Here is a 17046-nt window from a genome sequence, read left to right on the forward strand (position 1 = left end):
TAATTTACAATCTAATTTAAATATCTTAACTGATAGACTAAAAATATCAATTTCTCATATTTTAAAAGGGTATGAAGTAATGCCCAAAATATTTTTGTAATAAATTTTAGTTAAAATTATATATTATAAATACTTTTTAATTAAGTATTTTTTCATATCGGAAAGATAAATTACTCCCTTTAAAAATTAATTCATGAACTTTTCCACTCCAATCTATATGTTCTCTAGCTTTTATTACTCGACCTATCATTCGACAACACTTTTTAATTAAGTATTAAGGTAACGTACTATTTGTTGACAATTATATTACCGTTTTTTTAACTCGACAATTATATTAACGTTATTAGTGTGTTTATGTTCATTAGGTTATTAATTTATTATTACCACACAACTTTTTTTTTGGTACAAGGTTACCACAACTAATGCTATTTGATTTCTTTTTTATTTTTTATTTTCGTGTTTGTTTTTATTTATCGGCGATGGTAAAGTTGAAATTGTGGTGATGTCCAAAAAAAAATTGAAATTGTGTTTTTTTTTCTGTTCAAAGTAAGAGGGGAGGAAAGCATACATTGATAATCTTGTGGTCACTGGTCATTGGTGCGCAAAAAAAGAAAAAAAAAAAAAAGGGCAAAAGGAGTGGATAATCAAATTTGGAATCATTGGTTTAGGGTGAAGTTGACATCCACTAATCGTCAAAAAGAAAAAGTTCACATCCAAGAAAAATAAATATTCATATCAACTTGCAGTTGGCAATTTGGATTCTATGCAGTACATGGAGGTCAGGAGGTGATCTTCAGTTGCTCAGGAGAAAGGGCATTAGAAAAGATTTTTGTGACACTGATTGTATAGAAATTATGGCATCTCTCAGGATTTTTTTTGTTTTTGTTAGTTTCTTCATGAATATTCTTCTTCTTCTAACTCGGAATTGTGAGATATTTATTTAGTCATATTCCACATAAAGCCAATGGTTATGCGGATTGTCTTGTCGGCTTGGTTGCTCATTTGCAGTGCGACTTTACTAATCTTAATACTCTCCCCATACGTTGTTGTTCCATTCAAGTGTAGGGATGTTTTAGTTCTTGCTCTGTAGTTGTTTGTTTTCTTTCTCATTAAACAAATATTAACACACAAAGTTGCAAAATAATAAGAAATAAAAATAATTAAGGCTATGAAAAAAATGAATGATTAAATTTTGTGTGCTTGATCGAACTGATTGCATGTCGTCAATCGGTGAGGAGGGGGGACATGGTACTGCCATGAACCCCAATCTCTATGTAAATGTCTTCACCCCCTCATTGATCATGGTCTACGAAATCTCAAATCCTGCCTATGTAGCTGCTTGTTGTTAATGTTTTCAGAAACTGAACTAGTAGTAATTACTAATTATCTTAAAATTAAAAATCGTAAATGATAAAGACATCATTATCTTCTCCTCCCCTAGTCTCTCAAAGACTCCATCAACTATTTAGTTGTCTACTACACAACACAAGCTAGCGTGTTCACCTTGTAAGCATATAGGGGAAATTGTTGGGAATTCAAGTGCGGAGTTGGAGTCCCACATTAGTTAAGTTTGGGTGAGGAGAAGACTTTATAAGAGATGTGACCCATAAACCTAATGCCTTAAGGTTTTGGGTTAAGATGTGGCGTCGATATCTCTTGGCATCTTACTCCTCGGCTCATGGGCTCCCCTGTCTCCCCCAACAAGTGGTATCAGAGCCGATGGTTGGTGTAGCCATGGTTACGGCTCCTTGTCTCGAAAGTCTTCCTAGTGGTGTGACTAGGCGGCGGGTTCCGTTGGCGCAGTGAAGCGAACGACGGTACAAGAGTGGATAAGCTTCCGCGGAGGGGGGCCATGATAATGTGGAGTAACTCACACTTGAGGGGGAGATTGTTGAGAATTCAAGTGCGGAGTTGGAGTCTCACATTGGTTAAGTTTGGGTGAGGAGAAGACTTTATAAGAGATGTGACCCATAAACCTAGTGCCTTAAGGTTTTGGGTTAAGATGTGGCGTCGATATCTCTTGGTGTCTTGCTCCTCGGCCCATGGACTCCCCTGTCTCCCCCAACAGAAACCATTACCTTGAAGGAAGGTGATCCAAAATATCATGTGCACGGTGTTGAGTCTCAACGACGGGTACCTAAAAATCTCATAAATATGTGTTGATGATGACAATAGTAAAATTATGAATATATGAGTAAACGTGCACTAAATATTGATCTTTTGAAAATTCAGGAACATTAACTTGGCTAATGCTCCTCAAGGAACCTCAACACTAAAGCCAAGATTTTTCTCACCTTTGAACTGAGTCATTCAAAATATATATGACAAAGTGAACGGTTGCTCTACATCTAAGGAGATGTGGGATACCTTGACTAATGCTTCCGAAGGAACCTCCAACATCAACCAAACCAAGATTTACATGCATGCTTGTTTTTCAATATGAGATGTTCAAAATGAAAGACCATGAAAGCATTGATGAGATGTTTGGGATATTACAAACCATCATCAACAATTTGAGAATATTTGAGAGAACATGTGATAATGTTAATCAATTCAACAAGATTTTGAGATGTTCGTCTAAGTAATGGAGACCCAAGGTCACAACCATCTAAGAAGCTAAAGATCTCAACACCTTGAGATTGGATTGAGCTCCTTGGATTGAGCTACATTCCGTCCCAAGTTTTAGAGACCTCTACATGTGATCATTCATTATGAGAAGGAGCCAAATGTGCTACTCGTGAATAAATCTTTGGATAGTTGCATTACCCAACAAGACAAAAGAGGGTTACGCTAGGATGTTGTCGGATGGAAGTTGGGTCGCAAATTGTTGGTTCCGCTCTTGTTCAAGTCACATACGCTCCTCTAGTACTCAGATGAATGAGATCATTGTGGAGTTCTATCTCGGTCAGCACATACTCATTCTCAGGGAGTTATTGTTGTGGCTGCAAGGGTGGCTAATTCACCTCCATCTCCACATGACCATCATTCAAATTGATTTTTTCTTCATCGATCGCAACCATGTCTCTCCTTCTTGCGAAGGGGTGAGGTTTTCATGTTGCATTATGATAGTCACCAAGATATAGATTTGAATGAGAATACGATTTAACATTCCCGACATATGGCATCAATGTTCAGGTATACGATTTTTGTAATTGATTAAGACCTCATTTGGAGAGTGCACTTATCTTATCGCATAAAGTAACACTTATGCAAGTGTTTGAGAGAACTAGTGTAAATAACTTATAACTTACTTATAAGATGTTTTGAGCTTATTTTCATAAGCCGTTAAGAATAACTTATGAAAAAAAGAGTTTATACTTGCTTATCACTTATTTTTAACTTAATTCAATAAATTTCATAAAATCTCTTATGAATAAACCATTATGTGATAAACGTGTACGGTCACAATCACTTAATTTAATTGCTTTTCGAAATGCACCCTAAGGTGACATCGGCAAGGGTTGAATGTCGTGCGTATTGGAATGCTCTTCTTCACAGATTCTACTATAATGCACTCGAACCCTCAAATCAGCTAGGGTGAGAGAGAATTAGAATTAAGGTTAATTGGAGAGATAATGTGTACTATCTTGCTCTTGCATATATCTTTTTTCCATAAAAGGTTAAAAAATATATATTTAAGAATGTAATTTTTTTTTTCATTACTTTGATTGGGTTGGAAGCCGGTGCGAGAAGAGAAAGCGCGTTATGAAGCTCTTGTCTGGGTAGTTGCAAAATCTCGCAAAGGCAAAGAATGAATCGTATAATGAATCGTATAAAATGAGTAAACGACTGAAATTACTGTTCGGGGATCTTCCACCACAGGATCTCTCCATAATTCAGATCCGAATCAAAACTTAACCACTTCTCTCCAAAAACTTTCCCGAGAAAATCCCTATAAACTTTCCCGAGAAAATTTCCTTTTCCCATTCCACTTCAATTTTCTCTCCACCGCCAACAATGGCGCTGCGCTTCAACGATCGCAGAACCACCGCTCTCGCAATTCTCCTCTGCTTCCTCTTCCACCTCTCGCCGACACTCGCTCAGGTAACTAACCACCCTCTCTCTTCTCCTCCGTCCTCCTCCGCGTTTTCCAGGCGCGAATCGTGGCCGTAACGTGCTTGTTTTTGCATGCGCAGGATTCTCTGGCTCAGATCGGTGGATCTGTGGATCTCGGTCGCCGCGGCAAAGTGAGCTTCCGTTACTTGTTGTTTTATTCGATTGAGATGCTGAGGAAACTGAATTGAATTGTTAGATACTGGAAATGAGTGTGGTTTTTGTGTGAACAGGTTATGTTGCATCATAATGCTTCAGTCATTTCTATTGGCTTGGATTCCACTGGTGTTGGACTCTTTGATGCTTTTTTTGCCAGTCTATCAATGATCCTTGTCAGTGAGGTTAGCCTAACGACACCTCCCTATGTCGCATTCGTTGCTAAATTCTGACAATCTATTTATAGCTGATTTTATTGTAGCAGTGTTGATGCATTTTCTCTTGATTCAACTTGGATTTTGAGAACAATGTGTTTTCTTCGTTTCTATTGCATTACATGAGCTCTTCTAGAGAGGTTAGGTTGCAAACTGTTAATCGCCGGTAGTAGTAGAGGGCTAGAGGTGTTGATAATTATAGGTGAGAGAGCAAGAGAAATTTGAGGGGTTAGTGTTGGGAGATGCAACTGGTGTTGATTGAATGAGCTGAAGCATGTGATCCAAAGCCGATTTGCGGGTTCTATGTTGAATTGGAGGGTTTAGACCACCAATAAAATTAATGTAACTTGTGCACCTCCTATGGGCAGAATGAAATCAATTGTACCTTTAGGAATTAGCCAGCAATGAGATACCGCACACAAGTACGCACTTTAGGAACAAGATCTTTCTCTGCTTTGCATTTTCTATAAGTAAGGTCGTGGTTGGAATTGTGGAGAAGTGATCCTGGCCATATAATATATTAGTGAGAGTTGTTTTCACCCATCAGAGCCCTAGGTTAATTGTCTCTGTGCCAAATGTAGCACATTTCCCTATTGGGCTTAAACCCAACAAACATATATACATGGTGATTCTCAAACCTAAAATGGATCACATAACTATATGGGCTTCTAAAGAAAATATAGCTATCCATTCAACCTATTTCATAGAACTAAATACACCTATCAATAAAAGACTAAATCCAAATATATTCTAACATTACGTAGACTGGAGAAAGTAACCAACTAGTAACTAATCGTTGACTCTTCAAACTAAACCCAATTAATCTATAACAATTGCTAACAAAACTATCTAAACTGTTACAAGTAGCCAGTAGGAGAATTGATTTGTTAAGAATGCTTTTTGTTTCTGTTGTATTTACCTCTCTTATATATCTGTGTTTGCCTTTCAACTAATTTTTTTATACATGCTAGATTGGGGATGAGACATTTATAATAGCAGCTCTTATGGCTATGCGTCACCCTAAGTCGATTGTGTTGTCTGGTGCACTCAGTGCCCTGATTATAATGACAGTAAGTCAACAGCAATCATGTTTTAGTTTTAATGTTCCTTTTTTTTTGTTCTCATCATGGGATGCTTTTAACATGGTAAAATTGTGTTGAAATGGTTTCAGCTCTAACTCTGATTATCAATGTTATCGGGATTGAACTTATTGTGTGTGTCAATTAGGTACTTTCTACAGGACTAGGAAGGATTGTGCCAAATTTGATTTCGAAGAAGCATACAAATAGTGCTGCTACAGGTAAAAGAGTTGGATATATTATAACTTGTGAAATCAGCAACGAAAAATTTCCATCCATTTTCTTGTGTTTGTGGACGGGGTTTACTTTCATTTTTAAGTTCAATGCTAGTGTAAAATATGAAGCTAAGCCTATCCTTTTTTTGTCATTTACAGTTCTTTATGCTTTCTTTGGGTTACGATTGCTGTACATTGCGTGGAGATCATCAGATTCAAAAACTTCACAGAAGAAAGAAATGGAAGAAGTATGCTTTTATTGACCCTTCATAGTAAATACTTGTCACACTTTTCAATTCTGTGTATATAGAGCTTTATATATATACACACAGGCATGCTGATGATGTATAATGTATTGCTTCAAGTTCCGTATTCTGCTCTGATGCATGGGTACGTTCATTTGGGCGGCGTACCCGTACCGGGTACGTACCCTTTTCAAAAAAAAAGGGGGGGTTCCGGGCCAAAACGACGTTGTTTTGGCCATTAAAAAAAAAAAAACAGAACAAATCGCGTGAAAAGGGAACAGTCTGGCTTCTCAAGGGTTCAGTTCACGAACCACAAGGAAACCAGCGTGCGCCTCCACCGTGCGCCTCCGCCGGCCACCACCTTCCTCTCCAGCGTGCGCCTCCGCCGTCCCTCTCCTCCGTGGTCTCTATCCTGATCCTGTTGTTGCTCATGGTTTCCCAATAACTCTTGCCTTAAGAAAGCATTGATCCTCCTCAAGTTAATCAATTCTTCAGCTTCAGTTTCGCGTTCCTTCTTGACCTGCTCTAATTCATTCAGAAGCTGGCTGTAATCTTCTGATTCAATCTGCAAATAATATTCCATTTGTTTTTTTTGCATAATTTATTTATATTTAAATATTATGTATAAAAAAATATATATATATATATATCTAACGTACCCGTACCCCTATTTTTTCAAAAATCGCGTACCGCGTACCCATTACCGTACCCGTACCGGGTACCGTACCCGTGCAACACAGGTATTCTGGTAAATGGACTGATGACAGCCTTTATAAATGTTAAAATATACTAAGAGCTAGAGTCTTGACATAGATGTGACTGTTAAGGCTGCTACTTTTCTTCTTTCTATTTTGGTTTTGCTGTTACTCCACCAGGTCACTTTGCCATGGGGAGGGCTCCTCAATTAATTTCTTGTAAAACATGCTGCAATCTGCAGGGGTTATATACTTGATGTATTAGTTGGTTCAGCTTATTCAATGAAAAAAATCTGGTTCATATTTGATACCTGCTAAGAATTTGTTCTTGTTAACTAGGTTGAAGAGAAACTTGAAGGTGGACAAGGAAAAACTTCATTTCGACGGTTCTTTTCAAGATTTTGCACACCAATATTTTTGGAGGCAAGTTATATTTCTGCATAATTTATTCGACTGGAAGATAATAATCACATCTATAATACTTCCTTCTTTTTTATGCAGTCTTTTATTTTAACATTCCTTGCTGAGTGGGGTGATCGCAGCCAGATTGCGACAATTGCAGTAAGAACCTTGATTTCCTCCCCCACCTAGATCTTTGTACATTTTCTGCGTTCATTGTTGATTTTGTCATCAATCTTTGATTTTTGTCTAAGATTTTTCATGATCTTTGATTTCCTTTGACAGCTGGCAACCCACAAAAATGCGCTGGGAGTGGCGGTCGGGGCTACTATAGGACACACCATCTGTACTTCTGTGGCAGTGGTGGGGGGAAGCATGCTGGCATCTAAGATTTCCCAGCGCACAGTGGCCACAGTTGGTGGTTTGCTCTTCCTCGGCTTTTCAGTGTCTTCATACTACTACCCTCCTCTATAATTATTACCGCGTCAATTAATCCTATTCTTAATGTTTTCGTCGACTTGTCATTGTGATCGTTCTACGTTGATCTTTTTTTTTCTTTCTTGATTGTCCTTATAATAGAATTTGTTGTACTTACCCCCTACCCTAGGAATACTAACGGGAACGTAAGGTTTTGAATCCCATTCTTTTCTGTAGAATATTTTGTGTTTATCTCTCACCTTGCACATAGACAGCCGTTATTTTTCATTGTTACCAAAGGGTAAAAGTATATTCCTCCTTTCCACGGTTCATAGTCCATTTAACTATTACTGTATTTCCTTCTGCATTTGCTCTTGGAACTGCAGATTATGTGTTAGTCCCAATCATGAATGAACTGTACATTTGTGTTGAGGCGTGAGATTTTTTAGCTCATGGATGAAAGTATTGGTTAAATACCATTGGTGCCAGGATTCCATATTTTTGGAAAAATGCTACTAATTACTAACACTCAGACACACTAAACAATTTCTATTTTATTAGTTGGAACCCACATAATTTAGTCACCCCTATGTGGATTTCAACCAATAAAGGAGAGTGTAGAAGTGAGTGTCTTCAATTAGTACCACCTTTTCTGGAAGCTCATTACTATTTGTTAATATTACATGGTTACAACTTTGACAACCTAAGTTTCATTTCCAATAAGGCGGCTGAGGAAGTGTTTACCACAAATAACAAAGTACTAGTTTTATACCCGTTTGTCTTCGCACGGATAATTTTTAATCAAATCAATTGTTAATTATTACCACTGTGTTTTTTCTTTTGACTATTAATTAATTACTGAGTGTTTGATATATATGAAATAATATGATATATTTACTAAAACAAATAATTTTAATTAGTAAAACACTTATATGTTGTTATTATCTTTCGTTTTGTCTCGATATTTCATCTTACTTATGGACATTAATTGGATAACTCTACAATATTAAGTTTGGTTCGCCCTTTACGGTTAATATGAACTTGTGGGTATAATCTCCAACGCAATCTTACATGTAAAAGATAAACAAATAATAAATACAAAGAGGTACGAATAAGGTATATAATATATGTTGCTCAAATGTTGGTTAATTGAATTAGCACCCAACTTTAGAGAAAATAAAAATTAGGAAATCATACAAACTAATCCTTGTAACTTTTTTTGGAAAACTTCCTTGAAGACAATGTTCTTGAGGAGCCTTTTTAATTTCAAATTAAAAAGACATAATAACAATAACCAATTTTACTTTTAGGACATAGATACTCTTTCTCGTTCATCAATGTATCATTAGGAAAGGACTACAGTAATAAAATAGTGATGTCAAATTTGAATTTTTAGTACTTTAAGAGCTTGATAAGTGATTCAGGGCAACATTTTATAATGCAAATATTTTCTTTCACATCTAATGATCTAGACTGTGAAAACAAAAAGAGCCGTAAAAGGAGGAGCGCTTTTAGGTTGTATTTTTTTCCATGTGTTAGTTCCATCGTCCTAAAGCCATACCACAATATTGAATACGATTCTCTTGCAGGGTTGAAATTCCTTTGAGCAGTAGGTTGCTGACAATGATAAAAGATGTATAAGTAATCATGGATAGAAGAAAATGGATTTTATACATCGTTCTGAAACATGAATACATACTTGCAATAGTATGACTCTTCTATGTGCAGGGTTGGACTTAAATGCTATAAGATGGATAAGTAATCATGGATAGAACAAAATGAATTTTATAAATTGTTCTGAAACATAAATACATACTTGTAAGAGCATGACTCTTCTATGTGCGACCTTTGATGTATCTGTAAGCATATATATCATTTCAAGCTGAGGACACCTAAGCTTGGTTTTCATCTTAGCATGACTTGACACTCAAAAATAAAAAAATACTTTCCAGAATATCATGCTTATAAACAACTATGGCTAATTCCTCAGCCAGACTATAACTTTGGATGAATTCTTGTACCAAGGAGATTGCTAACATAAATACAGAAACACATTTTTGTATTGAGTCTTAATTTAGCCAAGACCCTTCAATTTCTCATATCTTAATCTCCAAGTAATTCTCTAAGCAAAAAAGTGTTAACCCGTACGCACAGAGCAACCATTCTACAATTTGTTAAAATGATTTGATATCTGAGCCATTAAAATAAGAGTTGTTAATATTTTTACATTGGATCCCAATGTAAGAATTTTATTTCTTGAAAAAATATATGCATCACCTATGATTCAATATCAGCTCCAACAAATCATAAAGAATGTCAGATTCTGATAGGCCCCCAAGTCAGGAATGGGCTGAGATAGCTAACCCAAGGCCCAAGGTTTGGCGCGTGTATCCAAGGAGGGGAAAGAATAGAAGCACCTAGAATGTAATGAGCTGGCAGTGTGAGAAAGAGGGCTAAGGAAGTTAGCTACAGGAATCAGGGAAACATGTGTATAAAGGGGAATTTATGTTAGCTAGAGAGAGGCATCTGAGAATCATATTGTTGTAATAGAGAATAGAGAAATGCTTTCTCTATAGGAGCTTAGCTCTGGAGTAGTAGTGACTATTGTGTCTCTTTTCTCAATTCTATTAATCAAATCAATCTGTTTTCCTTCATCCATTTATCAATTCTAGTTTACTGTTGCATTGGTTTACATCAGATTCTCATAAATCAAACACAGATAGTTTCTATACTTATTAATCTTCAAAAGCAAACACCAATCCACAACTAAGACAACGAAAGTCTCCCTATAGGCCTAGGAACACAATTGAGATCAATAGAAAGTCTTTAAGGCATAAAAGCAAAACCATACCTCCTAGTATCTTTTAATTCTAAGGGTATAAAAACCTACTCCTGGAAAATGGGAAAAGAGACGTGACAATGACTCCTACAAAGATGGTGACCTTCATATTAACAATTACACTTTTTCTTACCCTCATGCTAAATCAATCTTTGACATGGCTATCATAATCAATCAATAGAGGTACTAAGTACCAACCTTATCTTTTAAATCAAACACAGATAGTTTATATACTTATTAATCTTCAAAAGCAAACACCAATCCACAACTAAGACAACGAAAGTCTCCCTATAGGCCTAGGCACACAATTGAGATCAATAGAAAGTCTTTAAGGCATAAAAGCAAAACCATACCTCCTAGTATCTTTTAATTCTAAGGGTATAAAAACCTAATCCTGGAAAATGGAAAAAGAGACGTGACAATGACTCCTACAAAGATGGTGACCTTCATATTAGCAATTACACTTTTTCTTACCCTCATGCTAAATCAATCTTTGGCATGGCTATCATAATCAATCAATAGAAGTACTAAGTACCAACCTTATCTTTTAATGGAAATTTTGACAGTCTATCTGATTCTGCTAACCAAGACTTGAAACTAATAACCTTTAATAGCTCAAAAAAAAAAAAACTTCGATGGAAGATTTGATAGGTCCTATTCTAGTGCTGCAGCAATATACAGGGCCCTTATAACTTTCTACATTCAAGATGAAAGACTATAGTGAAATCTTCTGAGCAAGTTTATCAATATTTAAGTAATCTTCATTCTCTTTTCTTAATGTATATACACAACAGATGAAAGGATATATCATTATACTTTTCATTCTGTTTCAATCCTTTATATTAATTCAAATCATACATTCAATGAGTTTAAATAAGTTCTTCAAAAATTTAAATAAATACACACACAAATCTTCTGAGCAAGTTTATCAATATTTAATCAATCATCATTCTCATTTCTTAATGTATATATACAATAGATGAAACTTGAAAAGATATATCATTGTATTTTTCATTATGTTTAATTCCTTTATATTAATTCTAATCATCCATTTAATGAGTTTAAAAAAGTTCATCAAAAATTCAAACCATATATATGCATGCATGCTGTTATAACCGTACCTGTGATAAGTGCAAAAAAAATGTAGTTCTTTGTTGTAGTTGGATTGTGATTGTCTTGTCATTTTATCCAACAGTAGCGTACCTATATGGTTTAGAACCAAATTACTGTTAAATGAATGGAAAGGTCACCATCAACATTTCTGTAATAAGCACATAAATTAGTTTTAAAGAGTATTTAAAGCATGTTCATGGGGCACAAAAATCATAAATTTCTTCCCTTGACTTGAATAAACTAACCACAACCCCTAATTCATATGGATAAAACTAAGAGTTAAACCCTTAAATCTCATTCATAATGACATGAGAGTTGGTTTCAGGTTCTGTTTTATCTAAAAAAATGTCATATGTATTATGTAATCAGTCAACCAAGTAGGTTTAACAAATGAGAAACATGGAGATGCATAATAAAAATTATCAGAATATAAAATTAGATTTGTCTACTAAACAAATTAATAAAACAAATAACACGTGTGTTAGCATAGTTTCAAATACTAAGTCTATTGTGTCCTTTTAAAATCAATGTATAGAGTTTCAATGGATCCTTAGTTTCCCTAGTTTCTTTTTAAAATCAAGTCCATTCTGTATACTATCTATACACATTCAGCTTAAACATGAAATCCAAAAATGAAGACAAATAAAAATCACAATAGATTTGAGCAAACTATGCAATTTATGAACCATTAAGATAAATGTTTTACAGCCCCTTACTAAGCAAGAATTATCTCCATTTAGCATGAATAGTTCTCACTTCTTGACCCACTTCAATATCATTGTCCATTAAGATTGTGACTACATGCTAATGCAGGTAACCAATATGTGAAATAAAAAAATACCATATGAGATCTTTGCTCTCTTAAACAACCTTAAATTTTAGGCTTAGTGAGGTCCATTGTATTCATAAGAAGAGAATGCACTGAGGAAGTAAAGTCTGCAGTTGTTTCTGAGCCAGCAAGAAGGCAATCATGTCGTATGGTGATTGGAATGAATGATATTTGATTTGGGTGGAGATGAAAGCTCCAATTTGGGTATAGTATTTCTACGCATCAGAAATGGAACATTATATGCAGCCTGCAAAGAAAAAGCAAGCAGATAGGCCTAAGATTTCATCTTTCAATGACTTTCAGCTGGCTACTCTTTTAAGTTCTTACCTTCAAGAGAAGGAATCTAACACCAAATTTGAGCACGGTTTTCAGAAGAAACTGACTACAAAATAGATCGATAAAATAATGAATTCAACAAAAAATATAATTAAAACTGATTGAAAAGAATACATCACCCATAATTTTGAACCCATAATTAAAACATGTTGGTTGCATGGTCCATAGGAATAGGATTTCAATTTGCTTCAAGCATTCAAAAAGCACAGGGCCATTACCTTGAAGATCAACACTTGAGATGACAATTATGATCTTGAGAAGATTGCAGTGTCTTTAAGCATCTCATTTTCACTGGAAAATGTTAAATCTTTTAACTTTCACTCAACTTCTATTTGGTAGCGAAGATAATGCCTATCCTTCTTCGAAGCTGAAATTAGTTAAGAGGTAAAGGTCATCTTAGATATGATCCACATCAAAAAGGACAATGAGTAAGACAAATCCATAAAAAGTAATCCATTAAACTTAAGCCTGACACTCAACTTATTGACATCTTAACAGCAGAAAACTTATTCATCTTAATCATTTATTTTGTAGATGTTAAAAGCAGAAAATTTAACCCATTAAAAAACTCTTGTTCCATTGCTTTTATCATAGTTCTAAAAGCATACCAAAAGAAAAGGAAAAATAAATCAAAACATTTCATGATAGCATAAAACAAAAGACCAGAGTAGAGAAGATGAATGGGTACACTTTTGCAATTGAGCACCATTCTAGTAGCACTTAAACCAGAGACTCTCAATTATTTTTGTGAGAACAAACTTCTTATTGGATAGGTAATGTCATAGTACTCCACACAAATAAAATTAATGTTCCCTGAATATAAGATCAACACAACATCACCACATATAACAAAAGTACATATTTTCATATGCACTCAGTAACACTACCAAGACTGATATAACAACCACACTCTAAAGCATGATTTCCAATGATCCCCTAGATAGATTATAATGGAACAATGAAAAAGCATTGGGACCAAATTGAGATAGTTATCCTGTTTTTGAATCAATCAAGCAGGACAAAACTGACCACAAATTCTCCACGTCCAACAGAAAAATACACATATTTCAAAAGCTCTAATAATTAAAGATGCCTAAAGAAAAGAGCACCTTCTATGCAGTTCCCAAAACTTGGAGGACTTTGACGACGCCTTTAGTTTTCTACAATCTGCTTCATTCTTTGCCACCATATCTTCCCTTAACAAATCAAAATTTTATTTTGACATTGCAACTCCTTAGAGTGAAAGACATATAATGTCCATTCCTGGTAAACAATCCCTGTCATATAAAAAATAAGAAACATAAAAATTTAAATAAGAACTATACGTTCTCTCTTCATCTCATTATTGCCAATCCAAATTATCTTAGTTGCTCCCAACAACTTGGCTCCACAAACAGATTGCAGGTCAGGCAAATGCTAAAAAAAACAAACAGACCATAGATGATCCTTTCAAAATATGGCTTTAATACAGATTGTTTATGCCTTGAGAGTGATTGGACCTTGGATTATCCTATTCTAATTTGTAGATTCTTCAGGAAAAATCTGGAAAAATCTTAAAATCCCTTAACACAATCTCATGGATACAAAAATTATTAAGACAATAAACAAAGGGTCTTGAACATTAATTAAGAAACACTTGTAAGTAATGTTTCTCATCTTTTCCAACTCCAGCATATGGTGATATGCAGCATATATGATGTATCTAAAAATTGTGGTTAAATTGCATGCGATAACACTTTTTTGATGGTCCAATAAAGAAGTTGGGAGACAAACTGCTGAGCAACATCTTAGAAAAATTAAAATTAGTCAAAATAAGATCTTTTTGCCCTCTTCTTTCTTCATTTTAGGTTGAGGATGAGGTATTCTATCTACTCCCTCTTCTAGCACGACTTTACTCAGATATTAAATGTTATCAAAATGTATATATAAACTACAGACTTCTTGACACCCTGAACTTATAGCTGCAAAAGCGGACTGCAAGACCAGGATTGAACTCATATCCTCAAAGGTTGAAATATCTGTGACTTGATCAATCCAAGAACCGTAAAGTGTAAAGCAACAAAGTGTGATTCAGTACAGGGTTAGGAAATTCCAAGAAACTCCTATGTAGAAAGATAGAGAATACCATTATTTCCATAAAACTGCACTAAAACATGTCCATCACTGACAGGGTCAAATAATGCAGGTCTTTCTTTCATGATCTGGAAAAGTTATGTTTATAATTAATATAAATGACGGGGTTATGAAATTTGAAAAATAAAAAGGACACAGAAAAACCAGCAAGTTTTTAATTTGCATTCTGTTACATTCATGCTTCCCTGTTTCTTGCGCTTCTGTAACTGCTGATCCAAGGCTGGGAAAAGGGGCATTTGGATTTAAATGGGTTGTGGGTATCTGATTAGCTTGGTCTAGGAGTAGATTTCGTTACTCTCAAGCTGGTTTTCTTCCTTAACTCAATTCTGTTTTCTATATTGGTTTGTTATTTTCTATCTCTTGTACTTCCTTTTATATAAAGTTTGCTTATCCAAAAAAACAATAAAAAAGGAAAAATTAAAAGATCATAAGGTATAACATTCTATTGTTTATATCAAGTCATTTTAAATTTCAAATGCAGGTTCTCCAATTTGAAAGAAAGGATGCCATACAATATCCAAATGCCTGAGTATTACGCACTAAACAATTTGTATGGATAATTGGCTGCACTTTAATCCCCTTTTGATATGTAGTGTAGAGATGATACACAATCACTTAGTGAAAAAACACAAATCAATTTAAGCATATATCTTCAAATTACAAAGCTTAACATTTAGTTTCCTCATGAAAAGTTATTCCACAATCTTATAACAACCATAAACAAAAAGAAAATTGAAAAATAATGAAAATATGTTTTCTTCTTACTCTCATGTAGGAAGCCTGAGCTCTCAAATCATCAGCAAGTTCCCTTACAATGCTTTTTCTCAATGCTTGCTTCTACTCCTTGTTTTGTGAGAGATCCATGAGCTATTATTGCTGTAATAGGAACAAACCATGAGTAGGTACAACTACAACATTCAGTGACAAAGGAATAAACACAATATTTAGGCCAAGTTTTAGTATCTCAGTGCTAATTAAACTCACCATCAAACACTCATAAAGAAGAAAATTGAACAACAACTGAATAAAGGCCATAGCATTAATCAGTCCAGAATGCCCTTTCACATCCCTAAATTCTTCTTGAAGAATCTAAACAAATGAAAATAACAAATATGAATTAAAGTAGCTAGATATGCACACAATCAAGTCATTACAGAACTCAAAATTTAGAGGGGGATAATTTACCATATCATAAAATTTGGCTTCAAAATTTCCAGCATGATGATCAGTAGTGCTAACGGCTGATGCAACCTGACCACCTCTAAGTACCACCTACATAAAACACAGGGAATGTAATTCAGAAAACATAAACGGAGAAAACAAAAAATAGATAGAAGATTATCATCTGGAACTATCAAGTATGAACTATTTGGAATTAATTTCATGAGTCAGTGACCAGCTAATTGGAAGGGGAGGTGAAGTGTGGTTGAAAGAGAAATCAAACAAATCAGTAGGAGTTCACAACATGGGGTATTTATAGCCAAAATTTGAAACTACAGTGACACAACCACACATCTAGCAGATGTAGGTAATCATAGTACATAAATTTTAAAAAAATTTGTTTTTCAAAAAAACAAAATCTACAATACAGATAAGAGGATTGAGTAGTACAAAATATATACAACACAATGGAGATAATTAATGGAGCTTTGGATTAACATTGACCATTTGATTAGAGAGTCAACCTTTGCTGATGCATTCAAACCTACAATTTCGGTTTTGCAGGAGAAGGGATGACGCATGAACATGGGATGGTTTGAGATGTAGAGATGTGAATGGTAAGACCATAAACGACGGCAAAGAAATCGTGAGGCAAACATCAACCAGCGGCCAAAAGCAAACCATCATCACATCAATCTGATAGGACGCAATTGATGGGTTGGTGAAAAGGGGATGGAAAGTTGAACGAAAACACGACATCACAGTTAGGGTTTCAGATTGAAGTGAAGATGAAGAAAACTTTGGAAGAGAGATGAATAAATCAGAAGAGCGTGACTTGTACTTCAGAGTTGGTAGAAAGGGGGAGAGGACATACCAAAGCAATCTAGGGTTCGTCATGGTAGGGGAGGAACAGTGAAGAGTTCAGAACGACGTCATTTGCAAGGCTGAAGCTGAGAAAAAAAAAATTGCGTTAAAGCAGTGGACACGTGGTGAGCCGTGATTGGAGGTCTTTTAGCTACAGTAGTGGAAGAATAAGAAGTAGTAGATATGTAATTATGCTATGTACCTTGAAATAGTCTATTTTAAATAGTAGTGTGAATTATATACATTTCATTATTGAAATAGTGATCGAAGGGAGATTTGTAATGACTTATTTTTTGG

The 17046-nt window shown here is 35.0% G+C and overlaps 1 protein-coding gene and 1 long non-coding RNA gene across 6 annotated transcripts; one reads left to right on the plus strand and one right to left on the minus strand.

The window, feature by feature from the left end:
• The first annotated feature begins 3677 nt into the window (after positions 1-3677).
• On the plus strand, positions 3678-7799 carry LOC130728332 (GDT1-like protein 4). Its single transcript, XM_057579778.1, has 9 exons — positions 3678-4044; positions 4137-4187; positions 4287-4394; positions 5396-5494; positions 5652-5724; positions 5878-5966; positions 6998-7081; positions 7160-7219; positions 7343-7799. Exons 1-9 carry the CDS (start codon positions 3958-3960, stop codon positions 7529-7531), a joined length of 840 nt encoding a protein of 279 aa, XP_057435761.1. The 5' UTR covers positions 3678-3957; the 3' UTR covers positions 7532-7799.
• Positions 7800-8706: 907 nt separating this feature from the next.
• LOC130728334 (uncharacterized) lies at positions 8707-16885 on the minus strand. 5 transcript variants are annotated; one of them, XR_009015647.1, is made up of 11 exons: positions 16760-16885; positions 15910-15996; positions 15709-15813; positions 15490-15600; positions 14717-14792; positions 13701-13868; positions 12810-12958; positions 12583-12637; positions 12297-12502; positions 11435-11516; positions 8707-9091 (listed from the first exon to the last, which is right to left on the minus strand). It is a non-coding gene; the product is annotated as an uncharacterized LOC130728334 (long non-coding RNA). The 5 variants fall into 5 exon arrangements; XR_009015649.1 differs by lacking the exon at positions 14717-14792 and having other exon boundaries at positions 12583-12633; positions 16760-16876; XR_009015646.1 differs by lacking the exon at positions 14717-14792 and having other exon boundaries at positions 16760-16869.
• Positions 16886-17046: the final 161 nt, after the last annotated feature.

Source organism: Lotus japonicus, chromosome 1, assembly GCF_012489685.1.
Source record: "Lotus japonicus ecotype B-129 chromosome 1, LjGifu_v1.2".
NCBI classification, from domain to species: Eukaryota; Viridiplantae; Streptophyta; class Magnoliopsida; order Fabales; family Fabaceae; genus Lotus; species Lotus japonicus.

What these genes read in the sequence shown, in the direction of transcription:
- LOC130728332 (XM_057579778.1), top strand. Translation starts at nt 3,958, where the DNA reads ATGGCGCTGCGCTTCAACGATCGCAGAACCACCGCTCTCGCAATTCTC. An exon ending in TACAAATAGTGCTGCTACAG is followed by an intron (nt 5,725 to 5,877) that starts GTAAAAGAGTTG and finishes TGTCATTTACAG; the next exon opens with TTCTTTATGCTTTCTTTGGG. An exon ending in GCACACCAATATTTTTGGAG is followed by an intron (nt 7,082 to 7,159) that starts GCAAGTTATATT and finishes TTTTTTATGCAG; the next exon opens with TCTTTTATTTTAACATTCCT.